Source organism: Trachurus trachurus, assembly GCF_905171665.1.
Source record: "Trachurus trachurus genome assembly, chromosome: 14".
Taxonomy (NCBI): domain Eukaryota; kingdom Metazoa; phylum Chordata; class Actinopteri; order Carangiformes; family Carangidae; genus Trachurus; species Trachurus trachurus.
This window is the reverse complement of record NC_139903.1, coordinates 24,210,351-24,237,467: the sequence shown is the minus strand read 5'-3', so window position 1 is coordinate 24,237,467 and position 27,117 is coordinate 24,210,351. Positions and strand designations below refer to the sequence as shown.

Genomic DNA, 27,117 nt, shown 5'->3' with positions numbered 1-27,117 from the left:
TTTACACTTCATCGTGGTTCCTGTCAGCACACTGTTTACTGCTATCCATCCTGGCAGTGTTGTCGTTCCACTGTGTTGCATATTGAGTAATGTTTCATATTTGTTTTTAAATAACACTGGTTAAAGGTACATATGTATAAAGACACTCATCTCAGGAGTTATTTATTTTACAGAGAATGGACTGTGTGTTGTAACACAATTTACTACTGTCGACTGTAGAGAATCTCTATGGAGCCACTTTCCACTTCTGTGTTACACTGCTAATAAGTGTGGTGCTGTGAACATGCAAATACTGTGTCCATAGCCAATGATCTGACCCTTGTTCTTCTCACATTATGTTCCCGTAAGCTTTATTTTTGTCACTAGTGCTGTGTGGGATTTCAGTGTTCTGACTCATGTTTTCGAACAAAGGATGCAAACAAAATAGCTGCTTACAGACCAGTATGTCGCCATGATAACATTTGAGACATTTAATATAATCTGCTTTTTCATTCTATTGGTGTCACTGGTAGAAAAAGAAAATCTTATTTACATGTGTTGTTACTCTGTCTTACTCTGCTCTGGATGTACAACATGCTGAGATCAGTGTTCCTGAATATTTGTCTTATGGTGTTGTGAGTCATCAATGTGCACTTATTTCCAGTATTTATCAGGGTTAGATGATGGTCGTCATGGATGATGATCATTTTAGGCCCTGATGAATTTGGAGATAACACCATATCTGACATCAAAACGCACCTTTTTGAGTCACATCCCTCACATGCCAATCCAATCCAAGCTATGCAATGTAATGTATAACCCACAGCCAGTTATCCCCATGTATATGACAATTTTAGCACAAACAATCAATCAAACTTGATATTCACTTTGTGTCTTTTTATGAATGGGTTTTTATGTATATGTATTTAAGAATAAATATTGTTGCTTACTGGTAGGTTGTTGATTTTATCAGTATTTATGCTGAGCTCATGAGTTGAGACTTGAGACTGAAAATGAGGATTTGAGATTTGATTGGTTTTAACTCACAGGTGGAATGCTGTCGGTGTCACTTAATTTTTCTCCAAGTGAGGAAATAGATTAGTCACATTTCACATAATCTGGTTAAAATTCATATAGCACTTGATCCAAACATATCTGAAGAATGTTATTCAAAAGGGCAAATAAAACAAACTGAATTTAAGGTGTGCTGACTGAGTAAAGAAATGTACTGAGTAGCATAAAAGAAAATATTACATCTTAAAATGGCCATTAGCTTCCTGTAGCCTTGCTACGGTCTGTGAACTATGGGCTCAATTCTGTGAAATGTTCCATTATTTTTCAAGTACTTATTCTTCTCTTGAGTAGCCTAGCCTTTCATTCATAGTTTTATAATTGGAATTAGCTTCATTTTAGAGAGTAATTGATTCACATACACTGTTTTAAAAACTGTAATTTTCATAGAACCTCCCTTTTACATTTATACTTGAGAGGGTATCAGAAAATGTTCTTTAAAAGGCTCCCATTTACTTAAAATATGTAAATTATTAGAATGGTCATGGATCTCAAAATCCTAGATGTTCAGAAATCAGATGCAAGGACAACGAATTGTCCCAGACAAGGCAGAGAAGTATTAAATATTTTATTACCAAATATACCAATTAGCAAGGACTGGCCTGCTGAAAAGGAAATAGCCTACATATTAAAGGCAAATGAAAATCACAACACAGACTAGACGAGGGATTAAACTATTAGGCTATATTAAATGTGATGTTTTTAAAGTGGCATTTTACAAAAATCTTAAATAAATATTTAAATATCTAAAACCACAGTCCAACATAAAATAAGCAAAATAAGAAAAAAGGTGAGCTGAGACCACTTGAGGCAGGCTGATGAGGAGTGCTCAGAGGTGATATCACTTACTCACCTCAAGTGCAGCACAAGAAACCTCAGGGTAAATGTAATCCGAAAACACACATGTCCCACTGCTCTTAAAATAGGGGACTCAGCCTCACCACAAAAGAAGAGCTAATGGAAAACAAAACAGTCAAAAAGCAAACAACTAAACAACAAGCCAGCAGATGTAGTGAGCAGATATAAAGCTCGAGTACACGGGAATAAAACAACAGCATGGGAACCAAAAACAGCACAGACTTAGATGAAAATGACCCCAGATGAGTGCATCATCATTACTTTATGTCTCATCACCATTCTGTTTTGAGTGGATGCGAGAGCGAGAGAGGATGAGAGTGCTCTGATTGGTTAAGACGCACGATGACGCACCACAAATGTGCAGGCGCCCCTCCCCTCCCCTCCTTCCTCCTCCACTTCCTGCAGTTGTTGTGCTGCTGCTGCCTTGTAAACATGGCCACTGCTGGAGCGACTGGAGACGACCTGAGGAAAGAGCTCACATGTGCAATTTGTTTGGACTTCTTCAAAGACCCCGTCATACTCAAGTGCGGACATAATTTCTGTCGGTTTTGCATCTGCATGCACTGGGATGAAAATGGCGGAGACTACGGCTACCAGTGCCCTCAGTGTCGGACGGTAAGTAAATACATGTTTGCTGTATTTTTCTTCGTGCTTTCTTCCCCCCAAAAATGGTGGTACAAGTATGAGAGTACCACTTCCAAGTTTTTTTTAATTAGCCAAGTGGAAGCAGCTGGTTGGCCGGTAGTTTTGTGTAATAAAATTAGCTACGCAGTGCATTTTGTCGCTACTGTTGCTATGATACCTAGCTCGCTGGCTTTAGCCAGGTATGCTAACATTTATCAGCAGATAGGTGAGCTATCGATGGCCAGCCTACTTCTTTTTTTTTTTTTTGCTATACCTATGTAGGAGATGGGATACGTTAACGTTACTGCAGGATGAATAAACACGCTGCAGACCAAGTATTGCTGACTTTGTGCTGATACCTGCCTCTCTCACAGCTGATTTCTTTGTTCTCTCTCTTCTCAGGTGTTCAACAAGAGGAGTTTCACCAAAAACTACCTGGTGCAGAACCTGGTGGCCAAACTGGATGATCTGGAGTGTCTGGGGTCTTGTCCCACTCCCTCCAAGCCCGTTAAAGTGGACGGGAAGTGTGAACAACATGGCGAAGAGCTGAAACTGTATTGCCAGACTGATAAGAGGCCCATCTGTGTGGTGTGTCGGGAGTCCAGAGCACACAGGTTGGTCGTGTTCTCACTTTCTGTGGGGAAACAAGAGACATTTTGACTATTGGGTTAGCTTGTTGTTAGCTCTGAAATAGACATTTGTTTGCAAGCTCATGGCTGCCCCTTGTGAGAAACCAGAACAGGTTTAACTCTCACTATCCCTATCCCAAAAGTCTTGCAGTTACCTGTAAGAATGTATCTTCAATAAACTTGTGTGTAGTTGAGGGTTGTGTATGAACCTGTTTTACTCATTCATATTAAAATTGACCTAAAAGCTTGATGTGGAAGTTATACAGTTGATTTGCACATTTGAATATTTAATTAACTTCATTGCCAACTCTCGTTTGCTTTCACTGTTAGACTTTTCCCCTTTTTCGGTTTTGTTGTAGTATTGGCAGTGCTTTCACAGGTCACTTACAAGGAAGACATAGATGCAATAGTTCATTGTCTGTCTCAAGGATAGCTGTGGAGAGACTGAGTCAAGTGGCCCCGTCCCCAGTGGCAGTTTCCATAGCGACCAAGGTCATAGAAAAAAACCCTTTGCTTGCATATGATAAACAGAGCCTACGGTCTGGGGAATGAACAGTCATAACACATGGGTCCTTTTGCCCTGGGACAGACTCTGCCCTTGATTAACTATGGCATGTATAACAAGACACATGAACTAGATGTATTGTGTAGGATTTTGTACTAAATGTGATCTTAAGAAATATAGGATATAGTGGGTACCTACAGATGGGTGCTGTGGCCACATTAAGAATATTCCTATTAGCGCCTGTAGTAAGCTTTGCTCAGGTAACCTTCACAACTGCGTAGCATTACAGTGGTATCTTGAATTGCTCCTCTCTGATCTCCTCAGTCGACCTCCGATAGGTGCTACTGCACACAAAGGTGATCTTTTCCAGATCTCTGGCCAGCTCACATGCCTTCCAACACAATATACCAAATAAATGCCTTAAGGGTTATTCCATTGCAAACACAGGTTCATATTGCCTTATCTGTCTTTGGATGAAGGAATCTGTGAAGCCCACACCTGAACCATGATCAAAACAATGGTGATACCTTCCAAAGCAGAGGGTATGATATCAGATGCCAGCAACATACCAATAGAGGAAGTGATGAAAAAAAATGAAAATATTTATCCATTTTTGTTTTTTAAACATTTTATGAGACGTGAAATGTACTTGGCAGTCGACTCACGGAAATGCCAAGGGCAGTTAGGAGAAAATGAATGCAACCATAATTTCTGAAGGCAGGAAACTTCAAATGTTCTGAGAGTGTGATAAATTGCTCCGGAAACCACTAACGGGTTGGCAAATTGTTCTGTTGTTTCAGACACCATGAGGTGGCACCAGTACCAGAGGTTGTAAATGACATGAAGGTAAGTTGGCTGAAAGATTACAGATTGTCTTATTATCCAAACCATCTGTATTTTTTTTAAGCCTGTAATACAATTGACTTTGTGCTGGGTACATCTTGATGACCATGTTTGTTTCAGATGGAGTTGAAGCTGAGGCTAATGGAGCTCAACTGGCAGAAGTCTCAATGTGTAAAAGTTAAATCAGCTGATCACCGCAACAAAAGTGATGTGAGGGTATGGAATGAGCTTTTCTTATTTTTAACGTTTAGGATACACACTGCACAGAAACATTACAGCTAACACTGAAACGACACACTGCTGCCCGTCCCCACCATCACATCCCTCATTGTAATCCTCTGTCCTGAAGTTGAAGAAACAGAGGCTCAAGGAGAAGATTGAGGCAGATGTTGGGGCCTTGGTCCAGTTCCTGCTGGATGAGAGAGACTCCCTGCTGGATAGCCTGGATGCTGAGGAGGTGGCCACCATGGCCGTCATAGACGACAACCTGAAGACCGTGGAGTCGGAAGCAGAAGCCGTGGACAAAGCCATCGCTGATATCCACAGCCACATCAGTGGGAAAACTAGCTTTGAGGTCAGTGTAACATGTCAGCCGCTTGAACACAGAGGTGGTGTAACTTCTAAAGATACTTGAATTCATTCATTCTTTCAGAAAATACCCCTCCAGATATGAACACACACAGTGTCTTTCAGATGATGTTGGCATGACTGCTCCTCATCCACTATGAGATCAATATCAAGCAAGTTTAATATAAATCAATGTGCTTTCTTTTTTCCCAATAGAGCCTCGCTGAAACATTCAATGAGTAAGTAACTTACAGACTTTTGTTTAAATATGAATCTATATAAATTGCATCAAAAAATTTCCTTGAAAGAATTGACCATTGCATAATGATTTCACTGCCTTTCTTTCCCTACAGAGTAATCCACTGCAAGCCTTTCACATCTCTGGATCCAGTCAACTGTCAGACTGAATTTACAGACTTCTCAGGGCCCTTCCAGCTTATTATGTGGAAGAAGATGATGCATGTGCTGCATACCAGTGAGTTTGTTGTTTTTGTTTTTGTATTTCTGTATTTAGTTTATTTTTATTTTAGTGCATAAACAATTTTGATACAACAATAGGTTATACTAGATTTATACTAAAAAATCCATTAATTGAGAAAAAAAAACTGATATTATAATATTATATATATTTTTAACTAATTATTATTCTTTTTTAATTATGATTAAAAACACCACACACAATCTTAAACAACTGTATTCTATACTTTCACTTTCTCAAATATAAATCGAGTTCAAATAAAATGCAGCATATAAAAATATATGCTGAGACACGTGATCGCGGGGTTGCCAGAAATTTGTGATGTTAAAATGGGGTCACGAGCCAAAAAATGTTGGGAACCACTGTTCTAGAGTTAATTCAAATATAGCTTATTATTAGCTAGACGAGCTAAACACAGTAGCCCAGGATGACGGTTCAGAGTGTGACTGATCACACTAGACACTAGTTGGATGTGTGATTGGATCTGTGGGCTGTGTTACATTCTGACACAGTTGGCTCTGTCAGTGTATTTGAGAATTTTCTGGTTTGCAGCTCTTCCAGTTTTCTTGGACACAAATGTCAAGTTGTTCTTTCCAACAAATGCACTGGCAGCTTCATCAGCACGTAGGAGCTGCGTGGAATTCACCTCTCCCCGTGTGTGTCTCTCTGTAGTGCCTCAGAACCTCACCCTGGACCCAGACACCGCTCACCTAAACCTGCTCATCTCAGACTTTGACACCAAAGTGGAGGAGGGCCGCGTCCGCAACCAGGAGCCGGACCTGCCGGCCCGCTTCACGCGCTTCTGCGGCGTCCTCGCCACGGCCCAGTACGCCAGCGGGCAGCACTACTGGGAGGTGGATGTGAGAGACAAAGGCGTGTGGTACCTGGGAGTCACCACCGAGTGCAGCAACAGGAAGGGCTTCGTCAGCCTCACGCCCTCGTCGGGCTATTGGAGCCTGTGTCTGCAGGACCGGCTCTACGCCAACGGGGAGGACGGACGCATCCCGGTCGCCGACTACTGGAACTCTCCCCGGGTCGGCGTCTACCTAGACTACGACAACGGGCGACTCAGTTTCTACGACGCCGTCACAATGAAGAGACTTTACATGTTTGACACCTGCTTTGAAGAGCCCGTCTACCCTTTCTTCAGCCCAGGGAAGAACGACCCAGGCAGCAGGCTGCAGATATGCCACTATTACTGAGAGAGCAGTGACGGGTGCTTGGAAAAATGTGTTGTATGCATTTGAGCTGTTTCTCGCAGGTCTTACTGGTTTTAGAAAACAAGGGGTCACTCAGAATAACAATCACCAGGTGTGTCGACACACTTTGGTTGGAATGAAGAGCTTCGTTTCTCTCATTTTTTGTTTTTGAGGTTGAAATTTTGGAATTTGGTATTTTTCAACATAGACACACACTGTAGGTTTATTGCCCCTGACGACTGTGGCCGGGGGCCTGGAGAGGTGCTTTGCTGTCTATATCACTGTGTCTGCTGGGATACAGCGGCCTCATGTGCTCTTGTTGACTAGAGCATGTACAGCTCTTATCCTACTAGCAAGTGCTATGCTATACTACTGTACATTAACTCACACCGTTTAAGTTTTTGCCAGGCAGGGTCAGTGCTCTCGCCTTGTTGGGTAGAACTTGAAGGAAATACAATGTAGTTATCACATTGATAGTTTTTGACAGTTAAGATTCCCTCATTGATTCTCGTCAGCGCTGGTATTATCAGTGGTTTTGACGCAACTGGCCAGCGTGTACTGGGACTTAAGCTCTCAGACAATAACTAAACTTCCAGGACCTAATGGCTCAGGTTGTTTGTTTTGTGGATGTTAAGCATTCAGTGCAGATAATAATGTTATCATCAACCTTTTAACATCGTCGTCATGTATCGTTTTTTTATCGTTACTGTACACGTTTTACTTTTTTTGAACTGTTTGAAATTCCTGTGTTGCAGCTTATTTTTGAGCAATGTTACTGATGGCACATTTTAGCTTTGTTTAGGATATTTTAAAATCCAAAACATTTTTATCAGCTGCCTGAAATTGAGAAGGTGCAAGACAAAGCAAACTTTTCAAATATTCTTATAGCAAATTGTTAATCATCACTGATCAATTTCAGCTATGTCCCCACATATTCTAATGGGTGATGCTGTAAATGAGTTTTACTGTAAGACATTCCTCTACTGTCAGGGTTCACAGAGAAGAACCTGATGGAATGAAAACCTATGGAGTGCTGAATGAAAGTTTTATTACAGATTACATTTTTCCTTATGTATATTCTGTTTATTAATTCTGCTTTAGTTTATTAATTGCATCTTGTCGAGTTGGACCTGGTACTGCAAGTTGGTCCTATAACCGTTTTAGGTCTATTATCCAGCTCAGTCTAGTGTGATTATATATTTTTTCACTATTTTTGATTGATTAATGCCAATTTTGAATGTAAAAGTACATATATCTTGACAGTTATATATTTTTTTCTTTCCTCCATAAATATATATGATTTAAACCTTTTTTTTTTTTTTATCTGAGCTTATAATTGTATTGGATCTTTATTTTTACTAGTTCCCCACAGAGTTATGGACCAACAATGTTGTATTTGAGGAGCAGAGTAGAAACATTTAACAGCATGACGAGTAATGATATTTGAAAAAAGGATTTTCCTGTAGTAAATCTGAAGAGGCTCCTTTTTTTTTTTTTTTGCTCAGTCCTCTGTCATTTGAGTATTTGCTGATGAAAGTTTTGTCTATGATGATGTACCTCATTTAATGCCTATACATACATTTCACTGCTGACTTTCATTCATGTATCCTGCTTAGCCGTTTTTGGACTGTCTTGATAAATGTGACATGAAAGAAATAATCTCTGTAATACGTGTGTGGCCCTCTCACCTTTTTTAATGTTCAGTGTTTTCTCAGAGTTTACAATGAGATTAAAAAAGATGAAAAGACTAGAACTTTATTTCCTTTTTGAACTTTTTACGTACTTTGCTCTGTGATGCCACTCTTCTTCACGAGACAACCAGGAAATCAGTTGTCTGATTACGTTAATATTATTGTAGCCTGTAATATGGATTTAAGAATATGGGTTTCCCATAGTGGCTCAGCAAAATTGTTGTAGTTAAAAGTGGACACGCTATGTGCCAAATTATTGAAGTTGGCCTCATTAGATTTAGGAAATCTTTTATCCTTAAACTATTGAACCTGTTTGCTTCAGATTCAGTTTCGTGCACTTAAAGATTTTTTTTTTTTACTTTCATATGTGCAGGTTCCTGATGTCTCCTTCAGTTTACTTCAGAAACACCACCATGAATCTTGCTTCCTCACCCTCATCCTCATTTAACTGTTCGGTTCAGTTTGGTGCTGATTCAGTTTTCATCCAGCAAGAACATTTAAGGAGGAGGTGAGAAAACAAGAGTTCTCTCCATCTCCTCCCCCTCCTCCTGCTGCTGGTGCTGGTGCTGCTTTGATAATGACTCAGTCATGTCACGTTGTGACTTGTTTTCTCTCTTTACAGAAATGTGGTTTTAATGAGGAGCCATAGAAATAACAGCCCATACCAATGTAATGCGAATAGTTTATCATGAAGCAGTGAAACAATCCTGCAGGAGTTTACTACACAAAGTTAACTACAAAAAAGGTGTTACAGGTAAAAGACCAGGATTCACTTAATTTCTGTCTTAGAGTTGTTACAGAAAGTGCATTTGAATGACAATAACATCCACTCATTAGGCCCATTAATCTGATGATACATGCTGCACCACTGGGTGAAACGCCTAGATGTTTTCTCCACAAAGGACACAAACAGCTGAGCACTATCATCAGCACAAGTTGTTCTGGCTGCTTAGGTGACCTCATGCAACAGATTCTGAATGTCAGTCTATTATGTGGTTTAGAGAGAGACATCTCCAAACATAGAGGGTGATTTTGACATTTTCCAGTGACAATGCCACTATGTGGATTTTAGCTGGAACATTAAATATCTTTAAAATGGCATTTACTGATAATTCAAACATTACATTATGGAAGAACAAAAGAATAAAACACAGAAAAATGGCTAAAAACCTACAGAATCAAGTCAACTAAATATATCAGCTGAAATGTCCATTCATTTTCAAGTTTTTAGGAGCAACATATTATTTGATGCAGCATAAAGTTGCTATATAACACAGCTCAAATGTTATAAATCAGCTACTCTACATATGTCAGCCATCAACAGAAGCACCTGATTCGGCTTAATGAGGCACTGATTACGTGATCACCAGAACCAAAGAGTATAAAAATCACTGCTGTGATTAAAAATTGGGGTTATTCATCGTTGATTTCTGAACTCTTCTGAATGTTAGTATTGTGTGTGTTTTTTGTGTGTGTGTTTGTTTGTTTTTTTGCATTATTCCAGCTCTGAAAACACTGCATCATCTCAAATTTGGGAGAAATGTTGTCAGTAGTTTATAGAATAAAACAAAAGTGAAACACATAGCTACCTATAAATAGTTAAACCAGAGAAACTGATAATTATGAAGTGGTCTCTTAATTTTTTCCCAGAGCTGTATATAGCTGTCTAATTAAGTCAAGTTCCCATCACAATTTTCTACAGCATGAGGATGGTGATGATGGTGACTGCTGCTATTTGGAGCAGTTTTTCAAGCAGCCACTAGAGAGCAGTAAGGGCTCATCAGGATGGGAGTTGAAGCTCCTTTATAAGGAGAAGAGAAGACATGTACATGCTGGTTTAATAAAAACAACAAGCATATGAATCATCACCATATTCTCAAAAACAATATATTATTCTGACTTAATGCATTCTTTAAATGACGTCCTGTTGTAGGAAACAGACCAGCTGCACAAGCGTTTGTAGTGTTATTCTTTAATATTTACAATCATACCTTTGCCATGATTACATACTGATTACTTGTTGTAAGACTGGCCTCTTGTGGTATACAGTAGGCTACACAAGATGGTTGATGGTAGTGTTTCATTTCAATGTGCTTCCTTTATTTCACACAGTCGGTGACCAGTACAGAGAGTGGGAAAAACAGATTAATTAATGGAGGAGGGAATTTCAACTGAATCTGCCATTATAGAGAGTTTTCCAAAAGAAGCAGAAGATGCAGATGGAAAGAGAAGGATAAATCATGGTGCAGACAATTGAATCATAAAAAACACAGGTGTAAAACTCTGTGTGTGTGTGTGTGTGTGAGCTGGTGTTGTGTTTTTCTCCAGGAGCAAACACAGAAAACCTTCAAAACACCGAAACCACAAAGCAAATGAACGCAAACCGCTGCAAACCCCATGATGAAGGTGCTTGTGAGCTACAACAAGAATATGATTGTAATATACAGTACACTTCTCTGATTATGTTAAATGATAACTATACACAGTGGCATATATTACTCTTGCAAACTATATATAACTCTTATAATATTTGTATTTTGTGCAATGTTCAACAACAAGTTACGACAATACTTTTTTTTTTTTGGCGGAGGGAAGAAGAAGTTACTGTGTATAACTGGATGTGAGCTTGTTGAGGAAGAGGAGGAGGAGGAGGAAGAGGAGAGAGAACGGCTTTCAGTGCTACAAGTTACAAGGCCTATGTACAACGACGTTTGGCAAAGAGGAGACAGTTCAAATGCACCAATTAGAAAAATAATTTGTAGAACAAATTATGTAGAAAAGAAAATTAAAAATAAATTAAATCCTTTTGCAAAAAATAAAATACAGCAAATAATGTGTATACAACATTGTTCCATTGATGTCATTCAGCTGGCTACTACTTGGCATGACCTTCTACTACTGTATTAGTATATACTCCAGTGTTGAAAAACTTGATTTATTAATGCTGGAATAATTAGGCTATAATAGTGAAACAACATGGACACCAAATCCATATGTATATATGTATACATATATATACACACCTAAATATGCATATATATACATCGGGTTGTAGATATGAATTCACAAAAGTGCAAGAACAAGTGGGTCCAGATAGAAGAAGTTTGTTTTGGTTACAGTAATAGAAGAGAAAGACGAGTTAGATTGATGTCAGAGTGGAGCTGGTTCAGAAACCTTTTCTTTCTGTTGTGCTTCTTGCTACTTGTCTTTGGGTACCAAAACAAAACAGAAAAAAAGAAAGAAAAAAAAAAGAAATTGCATATTGGTAACAAAAAATAACTATATTCATGTGCAGGAATTTATACAGAGTGATAAGGTGCAGAATGAGAATAAGAAACAGTTTCTTTGAAAACAACACATTCCTGTCTGCGTGTGTGTGTTCTGTTGTGTTTACTGATGAGGAATCGTAAGGCAGTGATCACGGGGGAATTTTTTTTAGAGCACACCGACATGCAACAGTGTTCAAGAAAAAAGCCTGAGCATTGTTACCTCCGTCACAAAGCAGCGTCGTCACCCTTCACTCCGAGGAGGGGGGTTGACCCCCGCCCCTCCTGCTTCTGTGTCTCTCTCTGTTTGCTGGTTGGTTGCTGGGATTGTTGCCCAAAAAAAATTGCAGTGAATCACCAACTTTAGACTTGTTAGGCTGTAAACTGGTGAAGTGGCAGACTGAAGACACAGAGCTGAAGCCGCCTTGTTCCATAGCTTCATTTCCATCTCATTTACCTCATGCGGTTGATGTTAAGTGGAATTTTAAGATAGACAAACCATGAGTGATCAGATAAAACATCTAATTACACGATGCCAGATTTTTCATTTCTTTTACCAGCATAATCTTTTCTTCAATAGAAATGAGTAAAATGGGGTTTAAAAACATTTTAATTGTAGTTTTGAGTTGTTTTCAAGTGAGAAGTTTCCACAGATTTCTGTTGTCTGCTCTGAATATCGAAATATTTCATATCCAATGAAAAGAAAATGAACTTGTGGAACCTGGGGTCTCTTTCTGTGTCCACAAGCCGTTTGTGACATTAACTTGTCCAAGCAGGAGTTGTGTCGGCGGTGTCTTCTCTCAGTTTACTGCAGGTATCTGTAAACCTTAAAGCAGTGGTTGCCGGAGTCAGCGACAGCCACATGTCCATCTGAGGTGAGGGCCAGGCCCTGGGGGCCGTACAGTGGGTCTGCTGAGGTGTTGATGTATGAGAGGAAGGAGCCTGTGCTGTCAAACACCTGAAACAGAAAAAAAAAAGTTTCAGTGTTAGAATTACCAAGTGGCTCAGACACTCAGATGTGCAGGCTTTTAACTCCAAAACACAGCTGTGATGTTGATAACATCTCACCTGTATCCTGCTGTTCCCCCAGTCAGCCACAATGATGTTTCCATTGGAGTCCACAGCCACACCGGTGGGAGCGTTGAACTGGCCATTGCCTTCACCGTGAGAGCCGAATTTGAACAGGAAGTCTCCATCAGCACTGTACACCTGGGACAGGAAGTCAGGAAGAACACAACTTAACACTTCAAACATCTCTGTCCAAATGAATAAAGTCAAAACCACAAAGGCGTGCTGTCAAAAACTATTTCCTTTGAACGCAGCATGCGTTACCTTCACTGAGTGATTGTGGAAATCGGTCACGATTATTTCATTCTTGTTGTTGACTGCAACAAAGTGTGGACCTGGATTAAAAGAGAAAAGCAGGTTATTATTAGAGGAGCTGATTCAGGTCATTTGCATCACTCCCTTAGCTGTTAGTAGGATGTTGAAACAGATTTGAGCTGGTTTGCCTAACACTGCTATGATGTAAGCTAATTAACTGGTTAGCTGTTGTGATTTGTTGAACAGTCTGCTCATATTCTTTCATGCATTAGATGCTTGAAATTGAGCTACTTGATTGTTTTCCTGTTTTTTCCAGAGTGTCACCACAGCACTAAAACTCAAAGTTAGATCATGGGGGAAGGCTGAAGCCTCACTCCCCTCTCTTATTGGCTGAGTTCAACACTGATTGTCTCATAAGGAACAGGGAACACTGGTTAGTTTCATGTCACTGGAGTCAGAGCGGAGAGAAATCATATACACCGACTGCTTCATTCATTTACACAAGAAAACAAAAAACCACAATCATGTGACAAAATGTTCATTATTGTAATAGCGAGTGATTATTACAATGGCATGTACTTGTATGTGTGATCGGCATCGTACAGGCACAGCTCCATCCAACAGTTTGTCAACAGTTTTCAAGAGGTGAGACACAGAATCAGGGGGTCGGGTTAGACAGAGGGCACTGCACTGTGGGATTAAAGGTTGCAGCAAGGCCACACTTAGTACTTACTGAACACTGAGCCAGATTTATTTAAGTTTGGGCCAAGTTTTTCTGAATTGGAAAAACAGGAGGAAGAACAGAAAGAAAGAAAAAAAATAGGTAGTCAGAGATGAAGGATAAGCGAAGAAGAAAATAGAGTAGGGCGGTCAGCACAGGTGCAGTTTGTGAAGGGAGCAGGAGGGGGGGCGTTACCTCGCCTGGGGATTTCCCTACAAGTACCACATCACAATGTAACAGTCCATATTCAGAAATGCGATAAAAGCACAAACTGGCAGAGAAAGTGTAACAAAAGAAGAGTGGGACATTTATTATTTAGACCCAGAGCAGGATGTTCATGGTGTGGAAACTGCCTCACTTCCTACTCTCATGTCCAGACAGGCACAGCTAATAGACTAGTCTTTAATAGAGGTGAGCGCAAGCGACTGTAAACTGGAGCTTATACTGAAAAAACAAAAACTCATTAAACTGTAAGCTGCAAAACATATTGCTAAACTCTTACAATAGTATCCATAGAATATTTTGTGTTAAACACATTCATCATGATATATTTATTCTAGTCTCACCTGCAAACTGTCTGTCCGACGTCCCCCTGCCTCCGAACTTAGTTACGAGCTTCCCATTGGACTGAAAGATGAAGACACAGCAGGCCTTGTTGTCCACAGTGATGATATGTCCGTTCTTGTCCACAGCCACTCCTTTAGGACCCATGAGCCGTCCAGCTCCGATCTTATTCTGGGAGGGAGGAGGAGGACAGAGAGGCAGGAGTAAAAATCTCTTCCTCCAGGAGACATCATGAATTAATAAACGTTGAGTGAGGCGTCATGTCCTGTCTTCACCTTAAACTTGCCGTCAGACGAGAAGATGCTGACCCATCGATTGTCATAGTCGGCCACCACAATGTCCCCGTTCATGTCCACGGTGACGCCTGTCGGTCTTTGCAGTTGCCCCGGAGACCGACCTCTGACCCCGAAGCGCATCTTGAACTGGCCGTCATTGGAGAACACCTGCAGTCGGTGCCATCACAGTGCATGGATGACCACACTGACCCACACACACGTTAACATGCAACCCCCCCTCACCCCACCACTCTCTGTGTGTCTGGCTCACCTGTATGCACTGGTTGTTGCTGTCGGCAACCACCACTCTGCCGTTACTGGAGGCTGAGATTCCCTGCAGATTGGTGAACTCCCCTCTCTCTCTGCCCCGGGAACCTGACAGAGAGATAATTACACACTCAGTAGATGTGACATTTGATATTTTTACCTCCGTCTCAGCATGTCACATCTTTTCCTCCAAGGCTCAGAGCTACCAGTGGTTTGGGGCTAAACTTTTTTTTATACTGTAGCTACAATGATGCTGATCATTTTCCAAAGTAAAAGCAGCGTTTTACGATTTGGGAACATTAAGGCTTTTCTTCATGTCGTCACAGAACTTGCAAAAACCCGTTTAAGCCGAATCCTCAGACACTTCCTGGCAGGGTTACTTTTTTTTATAGTTTAAAGGGATAGTTCAACAAATTGGCCCATAATCCTTATAGTCTTATAAGTAGGTTCGTTACCTTTAATTGTCAGTGCAAGCTATTTTTTTTAATCTCTGTCTCCTAACGTTCTGGTATATCTCATAGCATGGTGAATGTGCAGGTCACAACTTGTCCATGAGAGCGTTTTAGAGTTGTTGGATTGTGTATTTGATGAGTTTGATGAGGGAAACCAAGAAATCTCCCCCCGCCTCAGCTCGCGGCTCTGCTCCACCATTCTTAAAATAGCTTGCACCGGCAATTAAAGGTAACAAACCTACTGCTATGACTATAGGAATTATGGCAATGGGTCAACTTGTCAAGATGTTGAACTATCCCTTTAAGTGAGCATACTTATGATCATTTCCACAACATCCAGAAGGGAGCGAGATCTATAAAGTTATTTATGTATTAGTAACCAGTTTGTGGTGATGTTACATTTCCTGATCTGCAGTTCAAACCACAAACCAAAGGGTATGTATGTTGTTCCTGCTGTGACATCAGTCTACTACTTCCTCCCCTCATCTCTCTTACCCACTCTGTAGATGAGCTCATCTTCGATGGGGTTCTCCTTCTTCTTGGTGGTGCTGTACATGCTGGAGGGCCGCCGCACCGCTTTCTGCCGTATGTGGCCCCCCGTCCCGCTGGGAGACTTCACCCTCCTCTTCACGTCGTCCGGAGATTGCGGCACGTCCGAGGGCTTCACCGCCCGCAGGCGGAACGGGCTGCCCCGTATGGGCTGGCCGTACAGCAGCAGAGCGAAGGAGTACTCCCCCTCGGAGCGTAACGTGTAGCCCACCTCATACGTTCCATTCTTATTGTCCGATACGTCCGCCTCTGTGGCCCGGCTCCCGTCAGTAGACGTTATCTCCGCTTTTAAAACAGCGTTTCCTGTCCGCACCAGATCCCCATCCTGTAGACAGAGGTCACTGATTTAATTTCAGAATAAAAAAATATATATTTTAACTTCAAGCAGGATGCAGCATCCAGGGCAGCGCATCACAAGCCCCAGATTTAACCTTATGTAATAATAATAACTCCTATTAGTTGCCTTGGTGACCAGAATGGCCCTCTAAAAAATAACTTTCAAAAAACAAGAGAGAAATTGGCACAACATTTAAAGCTGCACTCCATGGTTCACTCTACATGTGTAGCAAATGACAGTGAGGCTAAATAACTTGAAGGCAGTACTTTGTCTTTTGTCGTCACGGTAACAGTGTGATGCTGGCCGGTTACTGCGTGGCGGAGGCCCTCTCCCGTGGCGACGGAGGTGTGAGCTACAGCTCCCGTGGTGAGGAGAACACCCAGGTTTTGGATGGAGCGTCGCAGACCTTCAGTCTCCACCTGCAGCAGACAATACAAAAGTTTTTTTGTTTTTTTTTAACATTGTTTTTATTGGATTTTTCCATATTAAAGACAGGTATTTGAGTAACACATTGTGTACATATTTTTCAACCCAAGCGCCCCCTCTTGCTCCCTTCCCCCATTTCCCATTACTGGTATATAGAAATACACTTAAATACAAATTAAAGTACAATAAGATCATAACATAAAATAGGCAACAAAAAATATAGAAAATAAAACAAATAAAGAAAATTAGAGTTAGGGTTATTTTCATAGTGAAAATACATACTGTTGATAACTTGATAAAAGAAAAAGTCAAATAAAATATAAATAGTTAGCTTTCTCTAGTCAGCAACTACATCTAGTTTTAGTGTGACCCTTCAATCAACTACAGGGTATGTCCACTGTGTTCAGATGCTCAATCAGATTACCCCATATTCCCTCAAATTTATCTGGCCTTTGTTTTAGATTGTAGCCTACATTATTTTCTTGTTGAGGATACAAGAGGTCAGTTCAATAAACCACAGAGAGGGTGGGGGCGGGTGTTCACTCTTCCATTTAAGAGCTATAATTTATTGGCTATTGTCAAAGCTATTCTTATGAATCTGATTTTGTTGCCAACATTATATTATAAAACATATTTGACACTGTGGAACCACTTCCTGCAACTGGATGCTCATATTCCTTACCCAAGGCGATCAGGAAACTGCCCTTGCAGATATATATCTATAAACTATATCTACAGACTGAGGTACTGCTTGTACATTATGTGACCAGAATAAGCAGCAGCTCATACCTGGCAGTGCAGGTGTGCGTTCTGATGTGGCCTCTCAGGAAAGTCATGTCGGGCCAGCGCCGTCACTCGCTCACTCATCTGCTTCTGAACCAGCAGCACCTGTACATGCAAAAGAAACACATTCTGTCCTCTGAGTCCGTTTTTTTATATCCAGCGTTTTGCAAGAGCGCCTCATTGTGCTACACTGCCGCATTGTATTTGATAGCTGGCTCCCATATGGGTTGTTAAGTGTTTGTTAGCCTGCTTGAACAAATTACAATCTGCCGGCCCACCTCGGTCGCACTCCCGTGGCTGAGAGCCTGCTCTGTAAAGCTGCAGCTGCTCTGGATGTGTTCCTTTCCCTGAAGGAGAGATGAAAGCTGGGCCTGCAGGACCTGCACTCAGGTTAGCGGAATAGAGAGGACACAAAAGAGCGAGAGGATGAGGAGAACGGGTTGGACTAAAAACATGAGATGAGAGAAAGCAGATGAAAAGGGCACTTCAGCAGGCTGAAGTGTGCTGACAAGAATGTGTCATGTTTGTCTACCTGTTTGTATGACAATTGGTGTGCAAAGAAGAAAAGGCACAAAAACATGCCTTTGTTCAGAGCATGTGTGTATATTCAAAGCCTACTCACCTTCTGCTTGGTGCTGCAGATGCTTTCCAGGTCTGTGATGAGGGCCGACTTGCGCTGATGCAGCGCTCGCTCCAGCTCTTCGAACGTGCTGGTGATCTCTGCCACCGCCTCATTCTTCCTGTCGTTCAGCTGCTGAGAGATCTCACTCACCAGCTCGATGGCTGCTGTCAGCTGAGGGAGCCTGCGGCATCACACAACATCACACCATGAGAAAGAAAACATATTCTCTAAGCGTCAACATAGGCCGTTCTTACAGAGGCCCTACAAAGTCAATGCACTTTAAAGGGATAGTTCAACATTTTGGCAAATCGGCCCATTGCAATAATCCCTATAGTTTTAGGAGTAGGTTTGTTACCTTTAATTGTCGGTGCAAGCTATTTTTAGAACGGCGGAGCAGAGCCGCGAGCTGCTCAAAGCTACGCTATGGAGGCTCATGGGATTTTTTGGTTTCCCTCATCAAACTCATCAAATACACAATCCAAAAACTCCAAAAAGCTCTCGTAGACAAGTTGTGACCTGCACATTCACCACGCTATGAGATAATAACGGAATGTTACGAGACCGAGTTGTTTTCGAGGTAAATTCATGCACTGATGTGTGTTCCCGTCATGTAACGTTCCGTTATTATCTCATAGTGTGGTGAATGTGCAGGTCACAACTTCCACAAGAGCATTTGAGCCAGCTCGCCCACTCGCCCACTCCTAAGACTATAGGTATTATGGCAATGGGCCAGTTTGCCAAAATGTTGAACTATCCCTTTAACGTAAGAGAAAACCTGCAAATACAGCATGGAAAATAAGTATTTGATCCCGATAACCGTTATATGATGATATTATTTCTGGATGTTTTGTTGATAACACAACAGAAGTGTTCCCGGGGAAACAAAAAGGTGATGGACTGTGGGGTGTACTTTTGTGCAACCCTTCTTCTTGAGAGGTTGTGCAGACAGCTACCCGTTAGTGGGGTTTGTGAGTTAGTTTGGTTTATTGTAACATCAATATCACATGATTCAGATATTAGTGCAAATATGTACTGTACTGTAGCATTTGTCTTTACCTGGGTCCATCACTTTTTTTGTGTCCCTGGAAACATTTCTGTTGAGTTCTGAGTTTTTGTAGGATGTATATTTTTTACAACTGAGAAAAGAGGTAGTGGTGTGCTCAAGAAATGATCATTATTGTGCAATTAAGGAGAAAATGCTGGTGCTGGAAGAAGATGGCTCAAAATCACACAAGTGACGAAAAAACAGAACTTCAGGTACTCTTGCACAGAGCAGAGGAAAAAAAACATATTTGAGTTGTAGATTAAAAAGCCTTTATTTTATCATGGCTAATACAAAGACAAATCTAAAAATGAAACGACCGGTTTCAACCACTTAGGTCTTCATAAGGGTTACAAGAGTGCCTGTAGTTCTGTTTTTTCATCACTGATATCTTTTAAATTGATGAAGTTGTTTTCTGAATTTGTAGCACATTTGTGTCATTGCTCTGAGGGCCACCGTACAGCGCTGGCGCAGCACAGGTGATGTTTTATGACTGAGATGTCAAATCTGGGCCAAACGCTTATTCTTCCCAACACCTGATGTGAGGGATATATCCTGAGAGCTTTAGCGGCTCCCTACCTGCTGTGTATTGCGTCCAGCTGCGTCTTCAGCACAGCCTTGTGCTGCTCCACGACGTCCCGCAGAGGGACGGTCACGTGCTCCCGGTGCTCGGCCTCCGTACAGTCCAGACACATGGCTGTCTCACATGATTCGCAGTAGAACTCCATCACCTGCAGAGGGAGACAAACCGAGGGCTCGCTCACTCTTTGCTTGGACTTTGCAGGTAATTCAAGTACAGTTCAGCTTCACTTTGACATCAATCATTGCTAAAAACAAAACAAAAAAAGGCAATGACTGCGTTAATGTCCTCCCACCTTCCCGTCATGGTTGGGGCAGCAGAGAGGTTTTCCTGCAACTGCAGCACTGACCGACTCCAGGACACTGCAGGCCTCTGGCCGCACACACTCTGGGTCTCGTTGAAGAACCTGATTAAAAAAATATTATAGTTCAGCAACTTTTAACAAGATGGAAGATAATAATCAGTTCTTTTCCTTTCTTAGTATGTTCTAAAGACATTTTTTCCTCTATTTGACTTAGACAGTTAATTGCTGACAGGAAAAAAGAGCAGAACTAGGATATGCAATAAAAATTCCCAGCCAGAATTGAAGTGGTGGCACTGGCAAACAAACCCCTAAAAAGAGCCCCTTAAAGAAGCAAGGACTGTCCAGGATGACCTCAGTCTGAAAAAATGTCCTCCCTTTGTTTAACACTGGGAGCGGTTCACACAGAAAGTGCATCAGAAACACACAGACCCCTCTGACTCCGCAGAGTCTGTAACTGTTTTTAATAATCTCTGCTTTGTTGTTTACCTCACAAATCATTTCTTCCTTTGTTCCAAGCGATGAACTTGAAAATCCAGTCGGGGCTAACACATTTGAGTCTGGCTTGAAGTTATATAAAAGAAAGGATTACGAGCCAAACCTCCATGAGATTAGTGATGAAGAAGTTGTTTTGTAGAGCACAAACTCCTTTCTCCGGCAAGATGGACGTCTGCCGACACACTGGACAGGACAGCGTCAGGGACTCTGGGGGAATGTAGTTCTGGAGACAACTGAGGAGGGAGACGACAAATCAAAGAAAGCTGAGAGTCAGAGCAAAAACCAAGCGATACTTCTGCAGTGCTCTATCAGTCATATTTAATTTAGCGATAGAGCAGAGAGAGAGAGCGAGGGGAAGACACCAGAGAGTGAGAGCTGTCACCTTATCACTGTAATTGAGAGACAGCGCCTGAGCGGAGCTGCTGTCACAACAAATTGGGGGAAAGTGTAAATCCGCGTCGATGCACAGGATCAAGCCACAGCAAAGACACACACACACACAAAAAAACACCCTGACTTTGTCTATGAGAAAGTGAATTTCTGGCAAACCAATCAGCCTAACCGCTGAGACAGAAGACTTCAGGGAGAGTACAGTACGTCTGTGTTTGGCACATGTGTGTTGGATCCTGTCTGAGCCTCGTCCTGCCAGCAGTCACACATCTATCCCATCAGCCCCCGAAGGCTGAGGATGTTCAGCTCCAGCTGCCCTTTGGAGGCAATCAATTTAACATAAGACACCTTCAAAACCTGAACCAAACAGTCAGCAGAATTCAGCTGCATTATGCAGATTACACCGCATTCCCCTGCCTGTTTTTTTTCTGTGCTTTATCTCCTGTGATCACTGATACTGTGGCTAATGCTGCAACACAACCTCAGGTCAGAGTCGGGGGGATAAGTGTGTGTTGCCGTACACAGGGGTCTCTGGCAGCTGCCTGGGCTGCATACTAACACCTGCCTGTTTTATTTATGACAACACACCAGGCTTGTGTCAGTCAGACTTTGGTGAAGTGAAGTCATGAGCTGTTGAGAGCTTTAACAAAAGTCTTGGTCTACCTATCGCTCTGTCAACACCACTGCAACACTATTCCTTTGTGGCTCGCGCAGGCAGCTGGCGACCGCAGGCTCAAAGAGTTATGTGGTGAAAAGGCCTGTAATGATTATTTCCATTGTTGGTACAGCTGTCTATCTGCAATGACAATGTACAGTGATGAGGTAGTTGAAAATACCATCCAATGTTTCTTTTCTTTTTCTTGATTGTTTATTATGTTATTGCAAGAAATATATATATTTATTCATAACTGACAGAGAAAACCTATTAATTGATAACCAAAACTGTTGTTTATGTATTCATTCCTTTTCTTTCAACTACCTGACTGATTCACTGGTTAATTGTTTTAATATTAGTGCCACTCTCAGCCTTGTAAAATAAAACAGTCACCTCTGTTTGAGAGCAAGAAACCACACGACTCCATTATTAGAAGATTTCAATTATTTTTGGCATAATTTGAAAATGCGGCGCGACCTGAGGCGAACTGATCCTGATCTCTGAACAGTGAGCGCAATGGTTATATATTCATAAGCAGACCTACTGTGAGTTTACACGATTAACGACAGATAATCACATGGAAGCTAAATTAAAAGTGATAGCGGACCGTGCCAAGCACAATAGGCACAGCAGGGGGTTGCCAGCTCTGGCCTAAAACCCCCTAAAACTACTTCAGCCCTTCCAGTATTAAAACATCTTTCTGGCTACATCACGTATGGTTCCAGACAAAAAATCTGTTCACCTCAGCAGGGCTTCAGATCACATGCCATCCAGTTAAACCGGGGATTAAACTTGCCCTCTGGTGGGCAAATGCCCCTCGTTGCCCCTGCTTGGAAAAAGGCTTTATCCCATACTCTGTGTGGCTATTCAGAACTATTCCATAAATATTTGTTTAATCGTAGGTTTAGAAGTAAACCAGTCTGATAATAATCCTGGCTATTTCCTGCACCTGGCAACATGTCCCTCCTTTCATTCTTCATCCTCCCACCCTGACCCACAACAAACTCTCCCAAAAGCCTCCTCGGCTTGGCTCTGCACTAAAGGCCCCACTAAGTATGGCCCGAGGGGGGTGTCATCTTTCTAAAGAACTGCAAATTCTAGTATTGAAAATGTATCTCCCAACAATGGCGCTTTTTGTCAGCCGGCAGTCGCTGGCGGTCCCAGATGCTGAGGAATGCACTTATCCCAGAGGAGTCGGTGAGGAGAAGTGCTCTGAGCTGTTTAATTGTGGGTCGGGATTTGCAATAGATGAGGTTCTTCTATTATGGGACATGTAAATATGACAGGAATGCTTCAGTAATAAGACGGAGGGTTAAGTGCTGGCTGGGAAACAGCTACAGTAAAGACTGTGTTCTACCGCCTTCTTTGCAAGGTCACAAAAAGATACACGTAGCAGCAGAGATTTAGGTTTGTGTCAGGGGTTAGCATGAGGGAATTGCGGGTAATTAAGGTGTTTTGCAGTATTCATTGAAACAAGCGTTAGTTACCTTTCACAGAAGGTGTGCAGGCAGGGCAGGACCTTGGGGTTGCGGTAATGATCCAAGCAGATACTGCAGACCAGGAACTGCTTGTCTATCTGACGCACCACAGGGCTGGTGCTCCCAGCCTCACGCTTCGCCATGGCAGAGGACATTCAAAGCCACGGACAGCGACAGCAGTTAGCCTGCAGAGAGACAGAGAGAGGGAGATAAAAGCAATGAATATTTGCCTATAGAAGCTTTTCTGTCGAGTGTCACTTTCAAGGCCGCTAAAGCTCAGTAAACTTCCCACAGGAGGTACCAGGAGCCAAAGTGAACAAAGCTGGTTAATTCCTTGATTAGTATGAAAATGTCTCCATTGTTGTGGCGTTATTTCTGGGTTAATACCACACAAATTCCAGCTGAAAGAGAACGGTGGGAAATTGACACATGCGCCAGGCTTCGATGTGAGAGCCAGGAGCAGATGTAGACAAACCTGAAAGACCACAAGCCTGGCCTTTGATGAACATCTAAGTTGACACCAGAGCAGGAACATAAAGGAGTCTGAATGCTTTATAATTAAACAAGAACAATCTGTAGTTTAAGGAAAGAGTTTCAGTTACAGAACCAAAAATACACACTCATGATGCATTGAACCTGATGTGACTAAATGTGCTGGACATTGTCAATGTTTCCTTCTATTTGTGTTTGTCACTCTCTCTATATCATTAGTGAAAAGTGTCACATTGCTCACTGTACACAACCTGTACTCTGGAAACTGTGCTTTCAAATGAACTGTCAGGATGTGTGTGACTTTGTGATGTCACAACAAAGCCGTCAACCGCTCTCGGCTGCGCCCCAAAGCCCCAGTCCACCTGGACCCACCATCCAGCTCTGCAGGGTTTGGTTTTCTTGAGTGTTTACCTGAAATCTGCAATATTTTTTTTTTATTAAATCAGTCAGAAAGCGGTCAGCCAATCAGTAGAGAGACTCTGATCCTCTCCTCTGATTGGCTCACTATGCTGTTGTTGCTAGCGCTGCAAAGAGGAGTCTGAGAGAGAAGATGAAAAACTATAATGAGATGTTTTTTTGGTTTCTAAAACCACAAACACATCTTCTTATGGATTGACACTTCAAATAAACCACCAGAAAAGTGCAACATTTGTATATTCAATGTTTTCATGCTGGCTCTTATTTAAACAGTATCCAAAATACACATACGTATATGTATCTTAATACACCGCAGTGTCACTGATAGTTTATTCATTATTAACAGTGGCAAAACGGAGGAGCCCCATGCCTTACATAATCTCATCCATTATGGAATTACAGCTACAAGGTATGGATATTCTGCCCAGCAACACACTCCATCGCGGCCCAGTTTCACACTCATCAGCACAAGCCTCAACGCATATGGTGTAACAATTACAGTGGTATGTGTTAAAGATGCTACTGCAGCAAGTTCCCATTGCTGATGGGCCTCTAGTGTGTGAGTGTGAAATATGAAATGTGAAAACGAGAAGATGCAACATCAACCCAGTCTGAATAACAAGATGTGCATGTGCCATTTGCCACAGTGATAAAAAAGCCATGACAGTGTGTAGTTCCTAAAAAAACACTTTGACCTGAGCTGACCCAGGGCTTCAGTTGACACCTTTCAACAACGCTGTACACACACATCTTCACCTGTGTGTTGCTTACTGGCTTCAGTGAAGTCGTCCAGCCACATTTCCTCAGTAGGTCAGCACATGTATTATTCACGTTTCAGACACAGACATGCACTCGTATGCTGCTCATATAAATGTAGGGTTGAGTGAACTGCGCCATATGTTCTCTACAAACACGCCTGGGCCCTAAGATGTACAGTAGTTATGAACAGAGACCCTTACGTAAACAATGACGAGGACGCACACAACCCACGCACAAAAACACATACAAACACTGATAATCATCATCCCCCACCAGACTCCCCCCCACTGTCTGCGCAGCTGTCACAGCTGGATCTAATACGACACTCAATCCCCTATGTCCCATCTCTGCTCATCTCCCATTGTCACACACACACACACACACACACACACACACACACACACACACACACACACACACACACACACACACACACACACACACACACACATGATCATGGTGTGTGACAGCCAAGCAGCATCTTTCCAGTCTGTGCAAAAAGACTCCAGTGACACAGTTTGTAGACTGCGAGGGTAAAGGTCACGATCGCAGTCTGTTGATGGACCAACACGGTGACTCATGGAAATGATTAGCAGCTAAATAGCTTATGTTTTATCTGAATCTAAATGTGCATTGTTCTCTAGAAAACCTGCACTCAAAACTAGAGTATCTGGTTGTGTCTGGTGAAAATAAGCTTGAATGTCTCTCCTTATAATGAAGAACTAAAGAGGGATCAACAACAGGGTGTTCTGTATCCTTCAGTGAAGTTCTCACACCTCCCCGTCTGTACTAGAACACACTGATACTAATATCATTCTGTAATGACGTCTGTCTAAATTTAGACACGCGTATTAGCGGGTAGGAGAGGAAGCAATGACAGAGAAACTAAAATAAGAGCAGGGGTCTGTGGACGGCTGCAGAGTGAGGTGGCTGCATGGTGTCCATTTATTTACTGCTGGGTATTCTTTTCTTTTTTTTTTTAAAGACATCTATTTTTGAGAACTCTGTGAAAAATAAGATTTTGAATCAGAATAAATCCTCAATATAAGAAGTCTTTCTCAAAACATTGGGATGAAAAAAAAAAAGAAAGGGAGGGAGGGGGGGGCACAAAAGCTAAAACCATCTGCTCAGTGTCAGTCACAGTTTGACTGATGCATGAAAGCGCTCGTATGTGATTTACAGTCTGGCTGATTGAAATGTAAAATGCAAACATAAGACACGTGTGAGAGTCAGACACAGCACATGAGTTCTGTACATACTCAACAGACCGTGGTCCGGATCTCATCCATGCCTGCTTTAACTCTAAGTGGGCCACAATGCTTAGTTTTCTGAGGCTTTAAAGTAACCATGACCAGTTAACTGACAGGCTGAAAAGTGATTGAAGACGCGCAGATTCAGAATTTAGCCTCTGCAGCTGAAAAGCAGCAGGGTGGGATAAAGCCAAGCCTAGGCAGGACTGCAGGGAGCTTCACAAAAGTGATGTATTAGCGAACGCATCCTGCGGGGGGACTGTCAGCCGACACCGTCAAAACGAAAAGGTGTTAATAAGTCTCCTGGCAAATATGCACGTGATAACAACGGCAGTAATGGCACTGATGACCTTAGCTTGAGTAATTCCCCAAACTCTCAGGATTACAGTTTTGCCAGTGTGACTAACAGTGTGCGTGTGTGATTTTAAGTGCATGGTTGCAGCAGGTTTGCGTGTGACAAAAAAACCTAACACCCGTGGAGTTAATGCACAAAGCGTCCATTCACAGCTGGCTTAACAGGACACAAAGTAATAGTATTCTTTCCCTCACTTTCTTTGTCTCATTCAGCACTGCTGCTTCACTGTACAACAGGATCCTCCCAGCCAGTGTGTATCTTTTATAACAGACACACACAGAAATGTAGTGTGGGGTATGGAGTAGGACAGGCAGGAAATGAATTGTGGTTCTTCCCAGTTCAACAGGAGGGCAGGCGAGAAGCAACAGAGAGACAGGCGCTTTAATCTGAAAGAGAGTGAATACAGTAAAAAAAAATAAAAGTATCAGCCCATCTGCTCTGCGCTCACTGTGGATGCACCTGTACAGCAGACATGGACGTGTGCTGGCAGCCTGGACAAGCTCACACACGTCACTATGGTGACAGCTGAGCTGATACTGTCAGAGTCAAACATGCGCACATGAAGTGAGGACAGAACACACACACACACACGGACGTGACGGAGAGAGACTACCTACTGTCAGTGCAGAGGAGTGGATCGGTGCAGGACGCTCCATGGCAGCTGTGTGTTGCAAGTCAAGAGCAACACTGGAGGATCAGCACACGCCCTGACTCACACTCCCGGGCCCCACTCCCCTCCCTCTCTCAGCCCCGCTGACCACTCTTCCTTTTCCTTTTTCCTTCTCTCGTTTTTCTCCTTTTCCAATACAACACACACACACACACACACGCTGAAAAAGGGCCGAGCAGGGACGACAACAGAGGGTGGGGA

The 27,117-nt window shown here is 42.2% G+C and overlaps 2 protein-coding genes across 3 annotated transcripts; one reads left to right on the top strand and one right to left on the bottom strand.

The window, feature by feature from the left end:
* Nucleotides 1–2,332: 2,332 nt before the first annotated feature.
* trim47 (tripartite motif containing 47) lies at nucleotides 2,333–8,425 on the top strand. Its single transcript, XM_083986383.1, has 8 exons — nucleotides 2,333–2,523; nucleotides 2,935–3,146; nucleotides 4,467–4,512; nucleotides 4,630–4,725; nucleotides 4,859–5,083; nucleotides 5,293–5,315; nucleotides 5,430–5,551; nucleotides 6,227–8,425. Exons 1-8 carry the CDS (start codon nucleotides 2,341–2,343, stop codon nucleotides 6,754–6,756), a joined length of 1,437 nt encoding a protein of 478 aa, XP_083842509.1. The 5' UTR covers nucleotides 2,333–2,340; the 3' UTR covers nucleotides 6,757–8,425.
* A 2,020-nt stretch (nucleotides 8,426–10,445) lies between these two features.
* trim3b (tripartite motif containing 3b) lies at nucleotides 10,446–27,088 on the bottom strand. 2 transcript variants are annotated; one of them, XM_083986528.1, is made up of 17 exons: nucleotides 26,864–27,088; nucleotides 22,983–23,158; nucleotides 20,554–20,683; nucleotides 19,947–20,057; nucleotides 19,651–19,802; nucleotides 18,030–18,210; nucleotides 17,686–17,787; nucleotides 17,414–17,512; nucleotides 16,465–16,617; nucleotides 15,808–16,186; nucleotides 14,865–14,968; nucleotides 14,594–14,761; nucleotides 14,321–14,489; nucleotides 13,767–13,808; nucleotides 13,043–13,113; nucleotides 12,779–12,919; nucleotides 10,446–12,668 (listed from the first exon to the last, which is right to left on the bottom strand). In XM_083986528.1, exons 2-17 carry the CDS (start codon nucleotides 23,126–23,128, stop codon nucleotides 12,516–12,518), a joined length of 2,301 nt encoding a protein of 766 aa, XP_083842654.1. In that variant the 5' UTR covers nucleotides 23,129–23,158; nucleotides 26,864–27,088; the 3' UTR covers nucleotides 10,446–12,515. The 2 variants fall into 2 exon arrangements, with proteins under 2 accessions (XP_083842654.1, XP_083842655.1); XM_083986529.1 differs by lacking the exon at nucleotides 13,767–13,808.
* Between the last annotated feature and the right edge of the window lie 29 nt (nucleotides 27,089–27,117).

Excerpts from the sequence above, each read along its gene's own strand:
- trim3b (XM_083986528.1), bottom strand. The coding sequence starts at position 23,128 with ATGTCCTCTGCCATGGCGAAGCGTGAGGCTGGGAGCACCAGCCCTGTG. Across the intron at positions 17,513-17,685 it reads GCCACGGGAGTGCGACCGAG|GTGCTGCTGGTTCAGAAGCA; the intron begins GTGGGCCGGCAG and ends TTGCATGTACAG. Across the intron at positions 16,187-16,464 it reads CCGTGACGACAAAAGACAAA|GATGGGGATCTGGTGCGGAC; the intron begins GTACTGCCTTCA and ends CTCTGTCTACAG.
- trim47 (XM_083986383.1), top strand. The coding sequence starts at position 2,341 with ATGGCCACTGCTGGAGCGACTGGAGACGACCTGAGGAAAGAGCTCACA. Across the intron at positions 5,084-5,292 it reads GTGGGAAAACTAGCTTTGAG|AGCCTCGCTGAAACATTCAA; the intron begins GTCAGTGTAACA and ends TTTTCCCAATAG. Across the intron at positions 5,552-6,226 it reads GATGCATGTGCTGCATACCA|TGCCTCAGAACCTCACCCTG; the intron begins GTGAGTTTGTTG and ends GTCTCTCTGTAG.